Source organism: Silurus meridionalis, chromosome 5 (genome assembly GCF_014805685.1).
Source record: "Silurus meridionalis isolate SWU-2019-XX chromosome 5, ASM1480568v1, whole genome shotgun sequence".
Classification (NCBI taxonomy): domain Eukaryota; kingdom Metazoa; phylum Chordata; class Actinopteri; order Siluriformes; family Siluridae; genus Silurus; species Silurus meridionalis.
Window position 1 is genome coordinate 4,671,892 of NC_060888.1, and position 19,414 is coordinate 4,691,305.

The following is a 19,414-nucleotide window of genomic DNA, read 5'->3' on the forward strand; positions in this document are numbered from 1 at the left end:
GTGTCATAGCTGAGTAAATTCCCTACATACACTTTAGTAGAAAATATTCAAGACTTATCCGGGTTTTAACATTCGAATGACCCCATCCATATTCACAAAACTCCACCCACAGGATCTTGGAAGGCAAATAAAATATCTGACATCCAGTTTTCCAAAAAAGTTTTCTCAAATGAATACCCTTTATATATACAGTATATAGACAGATTGCCTGACAGTGAAGCGTGAATCGTCACTCCAGAGAACACGTCTCCACTGCTATAGAGTCCAGTGGCAGTGTGCTTTACACCGCTGCATTCGATGCTCTGCATTGCACTTGGTGACTTAAAGCTCGGATGCAGCTGCTCCACCATGAAACTCATTCCTAAAGCTCTCTACGCACTGTTCTCCAGCTAATCTGAAGGCCACATGAATTTTGGAGGTCTGTAGCTATCGACTCTGCAGAAAGTTGGCGTCCTCTGTCCATCCACTGACCCGCGCTGTGATTTTATGTGGTCAACACGTGTTGCTGTCGTTTGCAATGGCTTCCACTTTGTTATAAAATCACTAACAGTTGACTGGAATATTCAGTAGTGAGAAAATTTCACGTCTGGATTTATTCGCACAGGTGGCGCCCTATCACCAGATCTGCTTTCATTTCTCATGATTGATCAAATTTTTCTTTTCTTACCAAGCCTGTGTTCAGAAGTCTTCCTGGGCACAAGATCTCCAGGCTGGAGCTGGGAGGTGCACTAGGGACACCACAAGAGAAGGTCTTTGTGTGCTCGGGCTCTGAGGTTAAGGGTTACACCAAAAAAGGCAAACAGTTCCTTTCTTTCGAGGCCAATTTGACAGAAAGCATTAACGCCATGTGAGTTGTTTTTTTTATATCGTATTCTACAGATTAGTTCTTCGAATAATCGAGTAATCGGATAAGAAGTACTATTTTTTCATTTAAGAGAAAAACTAAATATATAAGAGAATAAAAGACGGGTCTCTTAAAATGAACAAGTAATTAGTTTTCTTTTTAGAGAAATTTAATAATAATAATAAAAAAAAAACTTTTGTTGCTGAAATTGCAATCTGTGAAAACTAAACCCATTTAATGCATTTAACTCCATATTATATCAAATTACAAATACAAATATAATATAATTTATATAAATAAATGTTTTCTCTCCATTTCTCCATTTCTCATTCTGGACCGTCTCCTGTGTTACCTGTCCAGGGCTCACGTTTACAAAAGTGCCGTACACACAAACCAGGCTGAAAACGTGCGTATTCCACTTTCCACGCCAAGGTTGTGATGTATAAAAATAAAAATTTAAATTAAAATAAAAAAACTTGACGGAAAAACGTGTGTACCTGTAATTAAACTCCCCCTGTAGAAGGGGAAATGCACGCTACAACCTTTACGTGGAAAGTGGCGTATGCACGTTTCCGGCCCTGTTTTGTGTGTATGCCTTGTTTATAAATAAGACCTCACAACTAATGGTGCATCAGTAATAATCGTCCGTGGAGAAACACAGTGTAAAATGGACTAAATGAAGCATCGGGGCGAATTATTTTGCATCTGCATTTTTTGTATCCGAATTACTCGAGTTACTCAAAGAACCGTTTTAGCCCTAATCATATTATTCACACACTCATGTCAAACACTAATGTTTATGATTTGAATGTTGTTGGCAGGCGTGTTTCCGGGGCGGACCTTTTTGTTTGCGCCAGTTACATTTACAACCATTACTGTGACTGCAAAGACCAGGACTATTTCCTGTCAGGGGACAAGATTAACGATATGGTGTGTTTACCGGTTGAGACTGTGGGACGTACAGTACCTGTTCTGGCATGTCAGGACAGAGTCCTACGCATACTTCAGGTAATTTATATGAATGTCTGACTATTTGCCTTTAGCCAGACCCCCTGTCATGTCGTATTTCTTACATTAAAATCTGGTTATTGATTTACTTTATTTGGCTCACATTCACTATGTATTGTTATTTCTGTAAGGGTTCAGAGCTGCTGTATGACTTTGGGATTTCCGGTCCGCCGTCTGTGCTGGAGCTTCACAACAGAGATGGAGGTGAGAACTTTATGAAACTATACGGAAATATTTTGGTTGTAGGGTGTTTTTTCTTTTTCTGACGCATGCCCCGTGTTTAGGTAAGGATGGGGATGAAGTGCTTTACGGAACGGCTGATGGCAAACTGGGGCTGGTGCAGTTAACCTGTTCAGCTCCTGTCCCTAAGTGGGAGGTGGACAATGAGAAGAAAAAAGGAGGTAAGGATCAATGTCTGAGAGCAGCTTTGTACTTTTATGTTGTACCAGGGGTTTGCGATAATAAAAGTGTGACACGATCATAATTGTTTTACCGATATGCAAAGCCAAATTTTATCATTTAATCCTTTTTTAGTAACAATCAAAACGCCGCATGAAGTGTTCACGAATTCAGTGCTTGACAGAATTGAAAGGATCGAAGAAATAAGATTCATGTAATTTCGTCCATCAACCTGTCAATCACCACTGCAAACAGGAAAGGGCTCAGAGCCGATCCTTGATGCAATCCAACCTCCACCTTTTTCATTTAATTTATTTGTTTCAATTAATCGTTATACCACTGCCATTGTAAAAGCATAGCAAATGACCAGAAATGTTTTAGTTCATGATAAATAATTAACAGAGGATATATTTAATGTCTGTGTACAATAACTTGGGAATGTACACTATATGGCAAAAGTAAGTTGCTATGGGCATTGTTTAGCAACTAAAATAATGACTGTAATGGCATTTAAAGCATCTATATGTTTGACTTTTTAGTATTTGTTTGTTTTATTTCCAGGTGTGCTGTGCATCGATACATTCGACATCCTGGGTGACGGAGTAAAAGACATCCTGGTTGGGAGGGATGACGGGACGGTCGAGATCTACGGACTGGACAACTCCAACGAGCTTACGTTGCGTTTTGAGAATGTAGGGGGAAACCAGTTCAAGTATGGATTTACATTTTGTTGTGGCAGTTGAGTGTGTGTGTTTATTCATCATTGCATTTCTGTGTTTACTTTAAGGTTTTGACAGAAAGTGTTACATCGATTCAGGGAGGGTGTGTAGGAAAGGAGTCATATGATGAGGTTGTTACAACAACATATGCAGGTGAGTTCCAACTTGTATGTTCAGCTTTCTGTTTTTCTGGGATTTTGTGTCACACAACGTTCTCCAGCGCATCTCATTATTTATTTTTTTCCCAATGGATATTAAAAAGTTGAAGTTCTGGCTACACTTTTTTACTCATGTTAAAGTAAAGAAGTTTGGGCTCTGACATGCACTTAAGTAAAAAGTAGCCATTACTACTACCTGTTTTAGTGTCACACTGGTAACTGGCCTCATGTCGTATTGATTATTGATTAGGGAAATTTTTTTATCTGTTCTTAATGTACCTTAAATAAATACTTTTTTTAATAAGTTTTTAATAATTAACATGGGCATGGACAAATATTGATGTTTAATGCAAATTAATGTTTATTATTAGTGAAACCAAACTTAACATGAAGACAAAATATTTTTGTAAATGTTTGAAAGTAATTATGGTGTTTTAAGTTACGTTAATTATCAGAACACCAAACGGCACTTTTGCTATGTATCCACGTGGACGGTTAATGAGGTGATACCGGATAAACTGTACATTTTCAAACTTTCATACGGATGAAAACATCAGTTATATTTATGTATTATGTCTGTGAGGCGAGAATTCACTGAGATTCAGGTTGTTTAGTTTCTGTCTGTGAGGAGAGATGACAGAGACGGCAGAGAGCGCCCCCTGTCTGTTTTCTTTATTTTACAAAAGCACAGAATTTTGTTGTTATTATGAGTGTATACAAATAAAAGTATAGTATGTGTTATATATACAGTAATCCCCTGTTTACTAAAGATACACGTCACCGTAGTCTTTCGAACACCGTCTGGGGACTTTTTTTTTTAAGGCAGAACCGGGAGAACGGGACACAATCATGACATCCTAATTGGTAATGACACAGTTGTCTGATACAGTGTTATAAGTGAAAGACTGCCCAACAGCTTACACCTTCTTCCTAACATGTTGCGTGTACAGGTTGGGTATCGGGTCTCACCACTGAGCCTCAGCAGATGGAGGCAGGACCAGGGGATGAGGTGAAGATGAGCCGGAGACCCAGGCCAGGGTGGCCACTCTTAGGTACTTGACATACACAACACCTTCAGCATGTGCAGAAAAGAACGTTTTTTTTTTTTTGTTTTTGTTTTTTTTTTGTTTTTTTTTTAGAATAATCTATTTTCCCCACATCTGGAATATATGTGTAATTACTACAAACCTCTGTTTGTCGAAAAATCTGTTTACCTTATTCACTAATAATAAAATGTAAGGACACAAGTAGTACAATTCAAAGACTTGCAAATATGTAGTGTTTATTTTCTTACCATTTAATATTTTAAGCGGTTCTGCTTCAAATGATTTTGCGAAAGTTTTCTTGAGAAGTCACATGACTACACGGGCAAAGCATGACCACATTTTCTTCCCTTTGAAGAGCATTTTCTTTTCTAAAAGGACAAATCAGGAAGCTTTCAAACTGCCAATACCTTTCACTGAACATTTCATAAACATCTATAAAATGATTTTGTTTTAGAAACGTTTATTAAAGTTATATTGGTTCATATACAGTTATATAGATTTATGACATAATTCATGGCAAAATAATTACACCTGCACATGCTACAGAACAGGGCTGTGCAAGAAGATGATGATATGCTAAAATTGTACAAATATAATAAAACCAATGGTGTATTCCTTAAACCTGGGGAAGTGTTTATTAGCTTGTCGGCTAACTAATATTTATCGAGAACAAGTAAAGTAAAGAAATCTACACATCATAATTAACTCTCGAATGATAATGCAAATTAAAGATTGGTTATGCTGAGTCATTAGCTTTTCTATATGGTTCTATTCATTAAAGTAGGGATGTTGGTACAATCAGGTGATATATATCTCTCCAGGACATTGACCCTATTCAAAAGAAAACCCCCTAACTGTTCTATCTTTTAGCATGACGCACTTAACTATGCTTTTAAAAATACAGTTCGATGTTGTATGTTCCACCTATAGAGCTTTTAACCTGCAAGTGTGTGAGGATGAGGAGGCTCAGATATATGCTCTTGTCATGTGTGTATGAAGGGCCGAGCTAGAGCAGCTGCAGGTGAAAGTGATGCAGGGACGGGAGAAATACCAGCAGAGCTCTCAGTCCACTACAGCTGTATCCGCAGTGCCGTTTTTTAGCATCAACGACAGATTCAATCTGTGCCAAGAGGATGCCAGCTACAGCCTCACTCTGGAGGTGCAGACTGCCATCGATAACCTACTGCTACAGGTCAGACACATGGCAGACTCCGAGATCTAGTCAATAAATCGGATTATATCACAGATATTTTGGAAATATACTCAGGAATATTAGCTTAGGGATATTAAAGGGTTTTTTTTCCACAGAGTGATGTACCAATAGATCTGCTGGATGTGGATAAGAACTCAGCAGTGGTTAGTTTCAGCGAATGTGATTCAGAGGTAACGCATTGACATGTTTCCAGCTTTTACAGTATTCATGCAGCTTAAGGGAAACTATTAGTATATTATATAATTACTCTAGTGATATCTTGCTTTCACAATTTTTTTTTTTTTTATAGCCAAATGGGAATTTCCTCCTCGCTACTTACAGGTGCCAGGCGAACACCACCAGGCTGGAACTAAAGGTAATTTAAATAATAACAATCATCACTTTCGAAAAAGTGTTGCTTGAATTTTGATAGAAAAACAGTTATTGCTCAAGTAATGTACATCAAAACAACAAATGACCGTGTGTCGCATGAGAGCAAAACAGCCAACAACAAAATGTATATCTACTACATACTGAAAGTCTATATATATTTAATAATAATTAATTGTATTACATTATGTAGAATACAGTGCTGCAGAATTCTTAAATCTGATTGGTCAAAATGTGTTGGTAAATTGTTTATAAAGGCAGCTCTGCAGAGTAAGATTTTGGAACCCTTACCTGGCAACCCTGAGATGTCAGCAATTGTTTTGAAACAGTGCACCCTCATTTAGTTTTAATAGAGCGGTGGAGTGGTGCACAACGAGCGTTCGCTGTTAACCCTCAAAGGGAATTTCGCCATCATTACCAGTTTGACACGATCATGACATCCCAGGCAACCCCGTCTGACACGATCATGACGTCCCAAATGTCTCCAGTTTCAGCATATTGTAATGGTCAAAAATAAAGCTGTTCTTCAGGAAGAAGCAAACCTGCAAATGTAAACTCACTTGTTTAATGGATAAAACGATAAACATAACTTTATATATGCAAAAAAAGAAGGATGTATCATTCTTTAATGGAAAGTGCTCATGGTGTTTTTCCCATGTTGCACCTCTTATAGAGTTCGTCCCTGACATAATTGCTGAACATACATTCTCCTGCAATCGCCTGCATGCATTCATCAACTTTGAGGAACTGCTGTGTACTTTATTCGAAACTGCCCAGCATGATGAAATATCCTTTTTTTTTTATGTCACATTGGTCATGCTGCAATGATAGCGGATTCTGCGCAATTGTATCTCCACGATTATGTGAAGGTTTACAACACAGCCGGCACTGTGATTTTAAAAGAAAATAGCTTCCTTTGGAAACAGCCCAATGTTTGTCCTCTCACCAAGGACAGAAACGGTATCCAAGGTACCACAGGGCACAAGTGGGATTTGCAGCAGAACGCAGGATTTCAGTGATAACGCATGGATTGCATCATTACGTGATGGGATTACATGAGAAGGGTTTCATCACCTGGAGATGGTGAAGTTTTGCTCTCTAAATAATGCTCAGGCTCAGCATTCCTTTCACAGGGGATAAGTCTCCAACCTTCCCTGTTCCCAAAACGCCCCAAACCATTAAACCTCCATGTTTGACTGTAGGAGTGAGGAGGTCTGCTAACATCTTCTCTCTTGTTCTCCAATCTACATAGGTTCTTCTGTTAGAGCCAAAACATGTCAAATTTGACTCATCTGTGCACAGAACCTTCAGTCATTCAGTGCCTTTTATCTAGTTTTCTGGCAGGGGGTAGGTCTTATCTTCGAAATATCAACTGTTTAAGATATAATAAGTTCAAATTTGCTTAATGTTGGTGATGATATTGTCCCTATTGTATTTTACACTTTTCTCAATGTCCCAAATTATTTTGGAATCTTTGGAATAAGTAGTTAATTGGGATAGTGAAATATTTATCATCTGATTCTGAACGATGTTTTATTTTGGAAAATGACCGGATTCTCTCCGCCACATCTGTCTATGACTCACTCTTGATGCATGTCATGATGCCTCGGTCACATGTCTTACCTCCATCCACTACCTTCTTAAAGGGGCTCCGACCGCTAACACATAATACATTACCGCTAAACTGAAACCCCCAAGCAAGCAAAATGAACAAACAACAACACAGTGAATTCATGTTTATTATTATATTTAGAAAATACTGATCTACACAATTCCTCAATTCAAGACACATTTGCAAAAAAGGTTGCCATCTGTCCTACTCTGCAGCATTTTACATTCAATGACTCATACAATTAACTGATGCTGAGGTGCTTTTGGGGTTCAAACTATTCTGGTAAAATCCATATATTTTGATCGACTTGACATAAACAACTGATAATGACTACGTGATGTGGAGGTTGAACAAGTCGTTTTGAGATCATTTCGGATCTGAGAAACGCGCCAAAGCAACTGAGGAAAAACTGTAATATTCACTCGTGCTTTTTGCAGGTGAGGTCAATCGAGGGTCAGTATGGAACACTTCAGGCCTATGTTACCCCACGGCTCCAGCCTAAAACCTGCCAGGTGCGTCAGTACCAGATCAAACCACTCTCTCTCCACCAGAGAACCCACAGTATCGATCACAGCAGGTGAGTCCCATGTAGCATAGAAAATCAGTCCAACACCTTAGATTAGATTTGAACACCTGGCACCATGACACACAGGGGGCTGTAACAGTGCTTCAGGGGGTCTGTTAGTATATTATAACTGTAGAAAATGCAAGTATTGAGTTTCAGCTTCATTTCTGATTGTAATAAAGCAATGGCATGGAGAAAGACTGTAGAAAATTCATCTCCTAGTCAGAATCGAGCAGCCATGTGAGATAAAGATCAATGTTGTTAGATTGATTTGCATAACCAAGTCTGTAAACGTTTTCCCACCACACTGCTTTGCCCTGCGTGTGTTTCCCTGAAAGTTTTAAGGTTTGTTTATGGATGCAGTTTTGAATATCAAGAAAATCCGCATCTCACTGGGTTTTGTGTCCAGGCCCATGAACACCCTGAGGCTAGTGGGGCAGTTCAGCTTTGCAGAGATCCACTCATGGGTCGTGTTCTGCCTGCCTGAGGTGCCTGAGAAAACCCCAGCAGGAGAAAACATCACCTTCTACTTTCAGAACACTTTTCTGGGGACACAGCTTGAGGCGAGTTACTGGTAAGGCAGATGTCTCTGTTGGCAGACATCCTGTATAAAGCAATAGAAGTATGCAGCAGAGGTTAGCAAATAAGATGGGTTTTTTTCCCCCCGTTGCTTTTTTATTCCAGCAAAGGTGAAGGTAACTTTAAATCAGACAACATTTCAACTATATCCATTCTCAAGGATGTTCTCTCGAAGGAAGCCACCAAGCGCAAAATCAATCTCAACATTTCATACGGTGAGTTTTCAATTATACTCTAAATTGCTGTTTCAGCCCAACTTCACTTTGAGGGGGGTTTCATCCCGGTTTTTGCTTCTTTTTTTTCCAGAAGTAAATGAAGATTCTGTGAGCCATACCCTGAAAATGATTCATCCTAAACTCGAATGTCAGCTTTTGTTGGCCAAAAAGGTTCAGCTTATCGATGCTTTAAAGGTAATGAGGATCTAGAACTGTGCATTGTGGCAAATTTGATGTCCAGTCTTTTATTCGTGTGTATCTTCGGATCTTCTTTAGGAGCTGCAAGTGCATGAAGGAAATGCAGATTTTCTGATTCCTGAGTATCGCAACATACTCGACGAGTCTCCTCGTCTGCTAGAAGAGTACAAAAAGCAGCCTGCACATCTGGAAAGATTATACGGTAAGTAACCTACAACGTAATATGTGTCCTTCCTATTATATATATCCTGTTATAAATATCTTTGTTTATCATGGTGTATCATGTCCTCTGCACATGACTCTTGAAACCTCCAGCTCCGCCTTCTGTCTTTTCATCTATAAACCATAGCAGGTCTCACCATCGCCTTATAAACTGCAGACCCTTCTATCCCAAATCACTCCTGCTATCACTCTTCTCCACCCACTCCACCCTGCCTGCACTCTTTCCTTCACTTCTCTAACACACTCTCTATTACTTTGTCACACAGTCGACCCCAGGTATTTAAACAGAGTTTCCTTGTGGTCTAAAAAATCTACATTTTAGGCCTTAAAACATCTTAAATTTGCTTAAATAATGTCCATGTAACGCTACCTCTCACTGAAATGCTTCCGCTGTTTTTTATTGGAGCGAATCTCTCTTATATTGTATCACAGATGTAAAACCTGTTTAATTTTTTTCAACTATGGAAAAGTGCAAGTTTAGTGATACTTGCCTTTATTTAGAGCTCGGTTAAGGCCGTTTGCTATCAAAAGTATTTGTGTGTGTGTTTGATGTCATGATCAATTTCATTCTCAGCGGTTTTAAAAAGGTTTTAAAAAGGCGTACATTTGATTTTGTAAAAGCCTGCAGAAACTCTGTTAAACTCCTCCATCTTCACCACCTCTACTTCTTTCAACCACCCTCCACTGTCTTACTTCTACTGACTTTCATTCCCCTTCTCTCCAGCGCACACCTCCATCTCTCCAGGCTCTTCTCAGCCTGGTCCTGCTACACCATAAATCACAATATTCCTCCTTTCTTTGATATTGATTCATATCAAATATGTAGATATATATTTTTATATGATATTATTATTATTATTATTATTACTGTCATCAGCTTTATCTTTTTTTAGAATTGTAAGTAACATAACATCCTCTTGCAGGTATGATAACCGACCTCTTCATCGACAAGTTCAAATTCAAAGGGCAAAACGTCAAGACGAAGGTTTCACAGCTCCTTGAAATATTAGACAACTATGACCTGAACTCTCTGGTGGACTTTTTCAATGACGCTTAATTGGCAAATATTTATTTATTTAATATTTTGTAATATTAGATTCCTCTAAAATGTATGTGCAGTAGCTGAAATCCTTAACGTGCCAAAGCACAAAAGCCGAACAGAGAGGTATATTTATCTCATCAAATAGTGCTGTAATATAATGTAATAAAAAAACACTACATTTCTGTGAATTTCTATATTGTATTCAAATAAATCTTCATATCAAGGGTTCTGTTTATTATTTTTGTGCTTCAAATGCTGTATTTTTGGTATTAGAATTGCCTACTCTGTCTGGAATCCTTGCAGAGAAATCAGTAGGATGTCGGAGATGTTGGCACACCACTGTAATGAACATCTATTGGGCTACGATTTAAACATTTCTATTCTATCCAATAAGGCTGAGGATTGAAATTAGATGCAAATGAGATTTAACATCTTTGTCCAGTCTGTGGATTTAAAGTATTTTTTGCCCATATGTGAATCCATCTGGTGTTAATTGACACAACCCAGAATTCTTACAGTATATAAATATGAGACACAAAAATACATGCCATCATTATGATTCTTCCATTGGTATTAGATATTGAGATATTGGTATTTCATGGAGAATGAAAAAAAATTAAATTGGCCTGTTACTCTTTATTAAAGATGCCAATAGTGCCCAAACAGGATTATAAATGTGGTGGATGAAGTACACAAACCATGTACTTGAGCTAAAATCTTACTACAGTAAAATATATTTATATTATTATTAATTCCTCTCAAAATGTTCTGCTTGCTGTTGAACGGATGCTTAACTGTATGTTGTCAAGCGGCAATCAAAACAAGTTTAAAACATCGCGAGCTCCACCCTGCACCAATCAATCTTACCAGTTAATTATCAGCTCATAAATTAAAAAGCAATGTCTGATTTCGCACAACGAAAGTGCAGGTGTGAATGCTTTAAAATGAAGTCTATTTTTTTATCGTAAACAAAATGAAAAGGAACAGAAGGGAAATCCAAATGAAATTAATGTTCTGTGGATGTAGACTGCCTCAAATCCTTCTGTCTCCTCGTGTAATCTCAGATTTGACAACGTTGAGATCAGAGCTCTGGGGCTGAACAGACACCTCCATGATGGTAATGCATTATGGATAAACATCTGCCTGTATCTCAGCATTAAGGAGACCATTAATCCTGACCATTCAGGATTCTCCATTTGCAGAAATGCAGCCCCAAACTTGAGGGAAACCACAGGGTATGGTGAGAAAGAAATAAAGACATTATTATTTAGATTTATGGCATTTGGCAGATGCCTTTATTCATGGATGGGGGTCTTGCTTGGGGCCTGGAAGTGGCATCTTGTACCTTGTGTGTGTGTGTGTGTGTGTGTGTATCAATAAGTTTACAATAAAAGTACTTTATTTATCTATGTTTACACAATTTTCAACTTAAAATAGTCTCCTTGCACAACAATACAGTGCTCCCAGCATTCCTGCCACTTCTGGAATGTGTCCTGGAAGTGTTCATTTCAAAGCAGGTCAAGCAATATTGTCAAAACAGCATCTCTTGAGCTCAGCATCTTCTGGATCTTTAGCCAAGTGAGATCATGTGGCTTGTTCTCCGACGATCATCATGCACAAGTTGCCGAATGGTTTCTACGTATTCGGGCGTTGAGCTCGTTGAAGGTCTTCCTGATCTCTCGTCTACTTCCAGTGATGTTCTTCCGCTCTTTAAGCGCGCACACATCGCTGTCGCGCCGCTTTTTTACGTCACCATTTTAAATTTCCAATCCGGCCAATCACGTGATCCTTCGCTCATTCTCCCTCTCTCTCAACCGTTTTTTCGGCGAGTGAAAGAGACAGCGAAAGACGTTTGGATACTACCGGCCGCCGTATGTTGATGACGTCAGGGGTCGTCCTGGATTCTGATTGGACCGTTTCAATAGTCGCGGGCTACTTGAATTGAGAAAGTTACAGTGTTCAGAACGGGAGCGGAAAGTGCACAGGGCGCCACCGGAGGCAAATAAGAGACATTTATTCTCATTATTTTTAAAAAGAGGACGCTTGGTTTTTTGTAGGATTATGGCGCCGTAGGATTTTGTAATTCAGACCTCATTTGATCGGTTGTTTTGATTCTTTTTCTGTCTTCAATCGAGGCCGCTGCTGTTTGGATTTGTTTTGTTCTGACTTGGCAACCACGACTTTACGGTGTATGGCGGTTTTCTCCAAAATATACGTACAAATCCTAAATTCCCGCGTCTTTCTCTAAGTTTTTTTTTCTCCTTGTTTAATTTTTTAAAGATGTCCTCCCAAGGAATCGCGCTGGACGCCGCAGATGCGGTTTACCCCGAGAACCAGGAGAACACGCACCCTGCACGGTTACGAGGCACCCACAAGAGCAGGCTGGAGAATCATGAGAACGCCATGCACGCTAATAAAACAAGCACCAGGACTGTCCTGGGTGCTTTGGCCAACAATCCACGCCGGCAGCCCGCCTTACGAGGCTCCAAACAGGTCAGTGTGGAAACCAGCGTGCCTCGGGCTGTATCCCAAATTACACCTCACTTTATATGAAGTGCACAAACTAGGCTGCATTCTCAGTCCATGTCTACGTTCTTAGCGTAACGCTCATGATTCGGGGATTTGTGATTGATCCTGGGTTCAAATTTTAAAAAAATTCTATAATAGACAAATTTGTTCACCTTTTGTTTCGAATTAATGCCGCTTTTTGTTTTCATATTAATGTTTTGGCTTAAATTAAAGAATTTTAATACTAACCAAACAATTTTTTTGTCTTAAATCGAGTCCTAATTTTCCTCATTGGTTAATTATCATAATTATTAATCAATTAGCACATTTTCAGGGTTTTCTAATGAGTCTAATTAGTTTCCCTCCGAGTCTGAAAGCGCCATTTTATTTCCCTCCTCCTGCCTCCATTCAAGTGTCCTGGAGGTGAACGTTTCTGTTCATATTTAACATATTTTAGATGCTAATTTACATTTCACTACGAGAATATTTCATTCAGGAATTAAATTTGATTTATTTTTTCCTACAGCTAATGAAGTTATTAAAGCATTCATGTTCCCAGCTTTAGTGTCCCATCACAGCAGCCTTCCTAATGCATGTAGATTTTAATCTCAAGCTTTTAGAATCCAATTAATTTACTTAATAAAGAGAAAAGAGAAGCTGAGCTTAAATCTCACTCAGAAATCACTTCTTGAATCTTTGTCTTCATTTGGATGAGTGTGACCCGTTTCAAGTGTGTCCGTCTTTGTTTTTAGAGCTCTGCATCCCAAGTTTTGAAGGCGGACGATTGCAGCAAAAGCTATGTCGAGAAGCCTGTGGCGAAGCAACCCGCGTTCCAGATTCATGTCGATGAGCCTGATGGGGCCTGCTCAAAAAAGCAAGCGTCCGCCAAACAAGCCACCGTGGCCTGCTCTCCGTTAACCCTGAATCCCACAGTAACGCGGCTCAGACAGCCTCTTGCTACCATCGACCTGGCCATGGAGCTCAGTTTTGGTGGGTGAAATTACTTTCTTTGTTGTCGGTTCAACCTCATTTCAATGTGATCTCGTTAACGTCCTCCTTTCTTCCCCCCATTCTGCCGCCCCCAGATTCTCCCATGGACATGTCGATAGTTGAGAGTGAAGAGAGGACAGTGAATGTAAATGAAGTCACCGAATATGCTGCTGAAATCCACAACCATTTAAGGGAAATGGAGGTACGGGTTCATTGCTGTGTTTTGCGAGTCAATCTTTTGCCTTTCTTTCAATCTTTTGTGAGTTGTCATCTTACCTCACACTTCTGTTTCGTTGTGCAGATCAAGTGTAGGCCGAAAGCAGGCTACATGAAGAAGCAGCCGGACATCACGAACAGCATGCGTGCCATCCTGGTGGACTGGCTGGTCGAAGTCGGAGAGGAGTATAAGCTCCAGAATGAGACGCTGTTCCTGGCTGTGAACTACATCGACCGCTTCCTGTCCTCCATGTCTGTCCTGAGAGGGAAACTGCAGCTCGTCGGCACGGCGGCCATGCTCTTGGCTTCGTGAGTTTTCGTTCACCTCATTTTGCTCCCGTTGGTCTACACGTGTGGCTCGGTTCTATTTAAAAGGCTTTCCCTCATTACAGGAAGTTCGAGGAGATCTACCCCCCGGAGGTGGCGGAGTTCGTCTATATCACAGACGACACCTACACAAAGAAGCAAGTGTTAAAAATGGAGCATCTGGTGCTTAAGGTCCTCTCTTTTGATCTGGCCGCACCGACAATCGTCCAGTTTCTCAATCAGTACTTCCGCCGGCAAAAAGTCTGCAATAAAGTGGAGAGCTTGTCCTTGGTTGGTTGAAGGTTTAAATCCCTAATGAATTTTTAATTTATAAGTTCTGCCTCTTCTAAAACTATTTCCCTTTCTCAGTTTCTTGGCGAACTCAGTTTGGTGGATGCAGACCCCTTCCTGAAGTACCTTCCCTCTCAAATAGCTGCTGCAGCCTTCATTTTGGCAAACTACACCCTGACAGGAGCTTCATGGGTAAGATCTAAATTAGTGTCTAATCAAATGGTGGTTCCTCTCATCACATACTGAGTTGTGTAATAAAAATTTGGATGATGGAACCCAACAGTTATGTCCCTATTATAATGTGTTGGGTTTTTTTGATGAATCACATTTAGATATGTATATTGTTGACATTTGGAATTTAGATGAATATTTGTTTGTCGTTTCAGTCCAAGCATCTGACCGAGACAACGGGCTACACTTTAGAAGACCTCATGCCATGCATCAAAGATCTCCATCAGACCTACCTCGGTGCTGCTCAGCACGCACAGCAGTCTGTCCGAGAGAAGTACAAGGGCTCAAAGTAAGCAGAAGGACACTTTCACGCATTGTTTTAAATAGTATTAGTGTTTGTATGATTAATGGTTTCCTCCTTCTTTCTTCGTAGATACCATGAAGTTTCTCTTCTTGAACCTGTACAAAAGCTGATGTTGAATTGACACTAACTTGTGTGTGGGGAATTTTTATTTTTTATTTTTCACTCCTCCTCCCCAATACAAGTTCCAGACTAACAGGAATTGTGTATCCAGTCCTCATGTTGCATGAACATGTAACTGCAATAAGTCACTGAATCCTTCCTGTATGGAGGACATGGTGAAATTAGCATGTGTATATTTTATATGCAGTCCTGAAGAACTGCTGTTTTTATGCTTTATGCATCCAGATCTTTTTGTACAGTAGGTAATCATTTAAAGCATTTTTTACTTTTTTTTCCCATTGAAAGCAACAAGTGGTTTTCATACTGATTTTGGATATTTTTCCACCTTGATATCTGAATAAACCACTTTTTTTTTCTATAAGACAATCATGTTTGATTTTTTTTAAAGTGCAATTATGATTTATACCATATGGGAAAACTGGGAACATTGGTGTTTAAAATCCAACAGAAACCATGATAAAGAATAAAATGTTAAAATACGTTATTCGGCTTTAAAGTTGGATTCGCTGTTCTAAGTCTTAATTTTACGATGTCCATGTAGAAATGCATCTAATGTGCAATGAAATGCTCCTGTAGCACATTAGAATGTTTTAGTTTCTGTGGTGTTTAATTTCTTTTGCTGGTCAAAATATAATTCGCTGTCTGACGACTACAAATGAGACCAACAGCCAATCAGCTTTCTGTTATTAGCACGAGTTTCACTGGGATTGTGCCATAGTGCAAATTTAGCATTACATAGTGTGAAAAAATGGTTTTAGAGCTTAGTTAAGGCCTAACAATGTTTGTTTTTAATGTGGTCATTCTAAGATTATTTTTAGAATCTTAATCAAAGTGCTAATACATGCTCTCAAGCTTTATGTTGGCATTTATATGCAGCATATTCCTTTTTTGATAATTGTTGCGTTGGAAACTGCCTCCTGGAAATAAATCATTAAAGTGGCTTTGCTACATAATCAGCGTTATGAGTAAGAAAATTTACTTCACTCCTTGTTAAAGCTAAAATCTTGTTCATATACTTTTAGTGATTAAACAATGACTTTTTTTTACTGGATGTTGTACCTGTTGGCTTTGAGGTTGGTCTTGTTACACGTTAGTGTAACTGCCAAGTTACAGCAACTAGTCATTGTGTAACAGTAAGTCTCAAATTACTGTGTGTGCAAACTAAACCTTTCACCCTGAATGAAAAGTCCAAACATGTACGCCAACAATTGTGATTTTAATATTTCACCTGTAAATTATTATTGGCATTGAAACCACATTGATTACAATTTCAGCTTTTTCCTTCATAATAGTGTAAAAATTATGTATAGCCACAGTAGGATACACTTTTACATGAATCCAAAACCAACGCTTTTCTCCACACCTTGAAGACAAGAGATGCATTCAGAGTAAAAATTCTACTGGGACTGAATAAGTTTTTTCATTCACACGAACTTTGTCAAACAAGTTAATAAATAGAAATAAAAAATCAGTTTAGGTTTGCCTCTAATAGAGAAAATGCTTTTATGCTAAAAAAAGTCACATTCAAGACAGCATTTTAATAAGGGAGTTTATGATGTAATTGTTAAATGTTTTAGTTTTGTGGTAATTAAAAAAAAAAAAGCCAAAGGGTTTGTGATTTTCTTTCCTACAGATTTCTGCTGAAATATTAACCAACGGGGTACATTCTGATTTCAAGATAATCCATCTGTACTAGTCAAAAAAATGTTAACAGTAGACCATGAAAACAATCCAACACACATGCACATGTAATGACAGATCAAAATCTCTTTTCCCTGCAGAGGAAGTGGCAATAAACAATATATATATATCTAGCAATTATTTACTTTGTTAAGATTAAATAATTTCTGCATTCCATCCACTCCTGTAAGAAAAGCATCCATACTTAGTAGTAATTTTTATAATTAATCCTTCAAAGTTTTTGAAGGCGGACAATTGCAGCAAAAGCTATGTCGAGAAGCCTGTGGTGGAGCAACCCACTTTTCAGATTCACATCAATGAGCCGGAAGTGGCCTGCTCCAAAAAGATGCATCCACCAAGCAAGACACCATGGCCTGCTCTCCGTTAACACTTAATCCCACAGTAACGCGGCACAGGCAGCCTCTTGCTACCATCGACCTGGCCGTGGAGCTCAGTTTTGTTGAGTAGAATGACTTTTGTTGTCGGTTCAACCTCATTTCAATGTGACCTAGTTAACATCTTCCTTTCTTCCACAGATTCTCCCATTGACATGTCGATAGTTGAGAGTGAAGAGAGGACATTGAATGTAAATGAAGTCACCAAATATGCAGCTGAAATCCACGACCATTTAAGGGAAATGGAGGTACGGGTTCATTGCTGTGTTTTGCGAGTCTGGAACACAATTTCTCTCCCCTTCTTTTACACTTCTGGTTTGTTGTGCAGATCAAGTGTAGGCCGAAAGCAGGCTACATGAAGAAGCAGCCCGACATCACGAACAGAATGCGTGCCATCCTGGTGGACTGGCTGGTCGAAGTCAGAGATGCGTACAAACTCCAGAATGAGACGCTGTTCCTGGCCGTGAACTACATCGACCGCTTCCTGTCCTCTGAATCTGTCATGAGGGGGAAACTGCAGCTCGTCGGCACGGCAGCCCTGCTCTTGGCTTCGTGAGTTTCCTTTCACTTCGTCTCGCTCCCATTGTTCTACACGTGTGGCTCGGTTATATTTAAAAGTTCTTCCTCGTTACAGGAAGTTTGAGGAGATCTACCCCCCGGACGTGGCGGCGTTCGTCTACATCACAGACTACTCCTGCCCAAAGGAGCAAATGTTAAAAATGGAGTATCAGATGCTAAAGGTCCTCTCTTTTGATCTGGCCGCACCGACAATCATCCAGTTTCTCAATCAGTACTTCCGCCAGCAAAAAGTCTGCAACCAAGTGGAGAGCTTGTCCTTGGTTGGTTGAAGGTTTAAATCCCTAATGAATTTTTGATTTATAAGTTCTGCCTTTCTAAAAATGATTTCCCTTTCTCAGTTTCTTGGCGAACTCAGTTTTGTGGATGCAGACCCCTTCCTGAAGTACCTTCCCTCTCAAATAGCTGCTGCAGCCTTCATTTTGGCAAACTACACCCTGACAGGAGCTTCATGGGTAAGATCTACTGAAGTGTCTGATCAAAAGGTGGTTCTCTCATCACATACTGAGTTGTGTAATAAAAATTAGGATGATGGAAACCAACAATTATGTCCCTATTAATTTATTGTGGGTTTTTTTTTGATAAATCACATTTAGATATGTATATTGTTGACATTTGGAATTATTTAGATTAATATTTGCTTGTTTTTTTCAGTCCAAGCATCTGACAAAGACAACTGGCTACACTTTAGAAGACCTCATGCCATGCATCAAAGATCTCCATCGGACATACCTCGGTGCTGCTCAGCACGCACAGCAGTCTGTCCGAGAGAAGTACAAGAGCTCAAAGTAAGCAAAGGACACATCACTTGTCCATTGTCCATGCATTCATGTTTGGAATGGTATTAGTGTTTGTATGACTAATGGTTTCTCCATCATTCTTTGTAGATACCATGAAGTTTCTCTTCTTGAACCCCTACAAAATCTGACGTTGAATTGACACTAACTTGTGTGTGGGGAAATATTTTGTATTATTTTTCACTCCTCCTCCCCAATACAAGTTCCAGACTAACAGGAGTTGTGTATCCAGTCCTCATGTTGCATTAACATGTAACTTTAATAAGTCACTGAAGCCTTCCTGTATGGAGGACATGGTGAAATTAGCATGTGTATATTTTATATGCAGTCCTGAAGAACTGCTGTTTTTATGCTTTATGCATCCAGATCTTTTTGTACAGTAGGTAATCATGTAAAGCATTTAAAGCATTTTTTAATTGGTTTTCATACTGATTTGGGATATTTTTCCACCTTGATGTCAAAATAAAACACTTTTTTTTCTATAAGACAATAATGTGTTTGATTTTTAAGGTGCAATTATAATTTATACCATATTGGAAAACTGGGAACATGGGGAGGTGTTGATCGGGGTTTCTGTGGGATTTTAAAGTCAACAATGGAAAAATACGATATTCGGCCTTACAAACTTGCATTTGCTGTTCTTTAATTTTGCTATGTCCATGTAGCGCTACCTCTCACGGTCACTGAAATGCTCCTGCAGTTCCTGTGGTGTGTTTATTTTGCTGGTCCAAATATAATACACTGTCTTACAGACCAACATGCAACATCTAATCAGCTTTCTGTTATTAGCATGAATCTCACTGGGATTGTG

At 39.2% G+C, this 19,414-nt stretch overlaps 3 protein-coding genes and 1 long non-coding RNA gene across 9 annotated transcripts in view; 3 read left to right on the top strand and 1 right to left on the bottom strand.

Annotated features, from left to right (window-relative positions):
• The window catches only part of LOC124386409, an 11,072-nt gene extending 3,722 nt beyond the window's left edge, over positions 1 to 7,350 (bottom strand). For all 3 annotated transcript variants that reach the window (XR_006925917.1, XR_006925918.1, XR_006925916.1), the window contains exons 1-3: positions 6,048 to 7,350; positions 4,423 to 4,542; positions 4,098 to 4,200 (exon numbers count right to left, since the gene is read on the bottom strand). This is a non-coding gene — a long non-coding RNA (uncharacterized LOC124386409). The remainder of the gene's footprint in view (positions 1 to 4,097; positions 4,201 to 4,422; positions 4,543 to 6,047) is intronic.
• bbs7 (Bardet-Biedl syndrome 7) overlaps positions 1 to 10,414 on the top strand; it is a 12,507-nt gene extending 2,093 nt beyond the window's left edge. The window contains 17 exon segments of the mRNA XM_046850243.1: positions 672 to 847; positions 1,666 to 1,852; positions 1,984 to 2,056; positions 2,137 to 2,253; positions 2,813 to 2,943; positions 3,039 to 3,123; positions 4,079 to 4,147; positions 4,150 to 4,180; positions 5,174 to 5,366; positions 5,483 to 5,557; positions 5,677 to 5,742; positions 7,806 to 7,945; positions 8,343 to 8,507; positions 8,618 to 8,727; positions 8,819 to 8,922; positions 9,004 to 9,127; positions 10,071 to 10,414. Coding sequence (XP_046706199.1) covers positions 672 to 847; positions 1,666 to 1,852; positions 1,984 to 2,056; positions 2,137 to 2,253; positions 2,813 to 2,943; positions 3,039 to 3,123; positions 4,079 to 4,147; positions 4,150 to 4,180; positions 5,174 to 5,366; positions 5,483 to 5,557; positions 5,677 to 5,742; positions 7,806 to 7,945; positions 8,343 to 8,507; positions 8,618 to 8,727; positions 8,819 to 8,922; positions 9,004 to 9,127; positions 10,071 to 10,204 — 1,980 coding nt within the window. The 3' untranslated portion in view covers positions 10,205 to 10,414.
• Positions 10,415 to 12,138: 1,724 nt separating this feature from the next.
• ccna2 (cyclin A2) lies at positions 12,139 to 15,521 on the top strand. The gene is made up of 9 exons (XM_046850370.1): positions 12,139 to 12,378; positions 12,470 to 12,682; positions 13,450 to 13,687; positions 13,783 to 13,889; positions 13,989 to 14,212; positions 14,296 to 14,500; positions 14,579 to 14,692; positions 14,887 to 15,020; positions 15,105 to 15,521. Exons 2-9 carry the CDS (start codon positions 12,470 to 12,472, stop codon positions 15,154 to 15,156), a joined length of 1,287 nt encoding a protein of 428 aa, XP_046706326.1. The 5' UTR covers positions 12,139 to 12,378; the 3' UTR covers positions 15,157 to 15,521.
• A 147-nt stretch (positions 15,522 to 15,668) lies between these two features.
• Positions 15,669 to 19,019, top strand: LOC124386500 (cyclin-A2-like). Of its 4 annotated transcripts, none has more exons than XM_046850373.1 (7): positions 15,669 to 16,120; positions 17,372 to 17,478; positions 17,559 to 17,782; positions 17,865 to 18,069; positions 18,148 to 18,261; positions 18,461 to 18,594; positions 18,694 to 19,019. In XM_046850373.1, exons 1-7 carry the CDS (start codon positions 16,117 to 16,119, stop codon positions 18,743 to 18,745), a joined length of 840 nt encoding a protein of 279 aa, XP_046706329.1. In that variant the 5' UTR covers positions 15,669 to 16,116; the 3' UTR covers positions 18,746 to 19,019. The 4 variants fall into 4 exon arrangements, with proteins under 4 accessions (XP_046706329.1, XP_046706330.1, XP_046706327.1 ...); XM_046850374.1 differs by lacking the exon at positions 15,669 to 16,120 and adding an exon at positions 16,127 to 17,294; XM_046850371.1 differs by lacking the exon at positions 15,669 to 16,120 and having other exon boundaries at positions 16,127 to 17,478.
• The last annotated feature ends 395 nt before the right edge of the window (positions 19,020 to 19,414 follow it).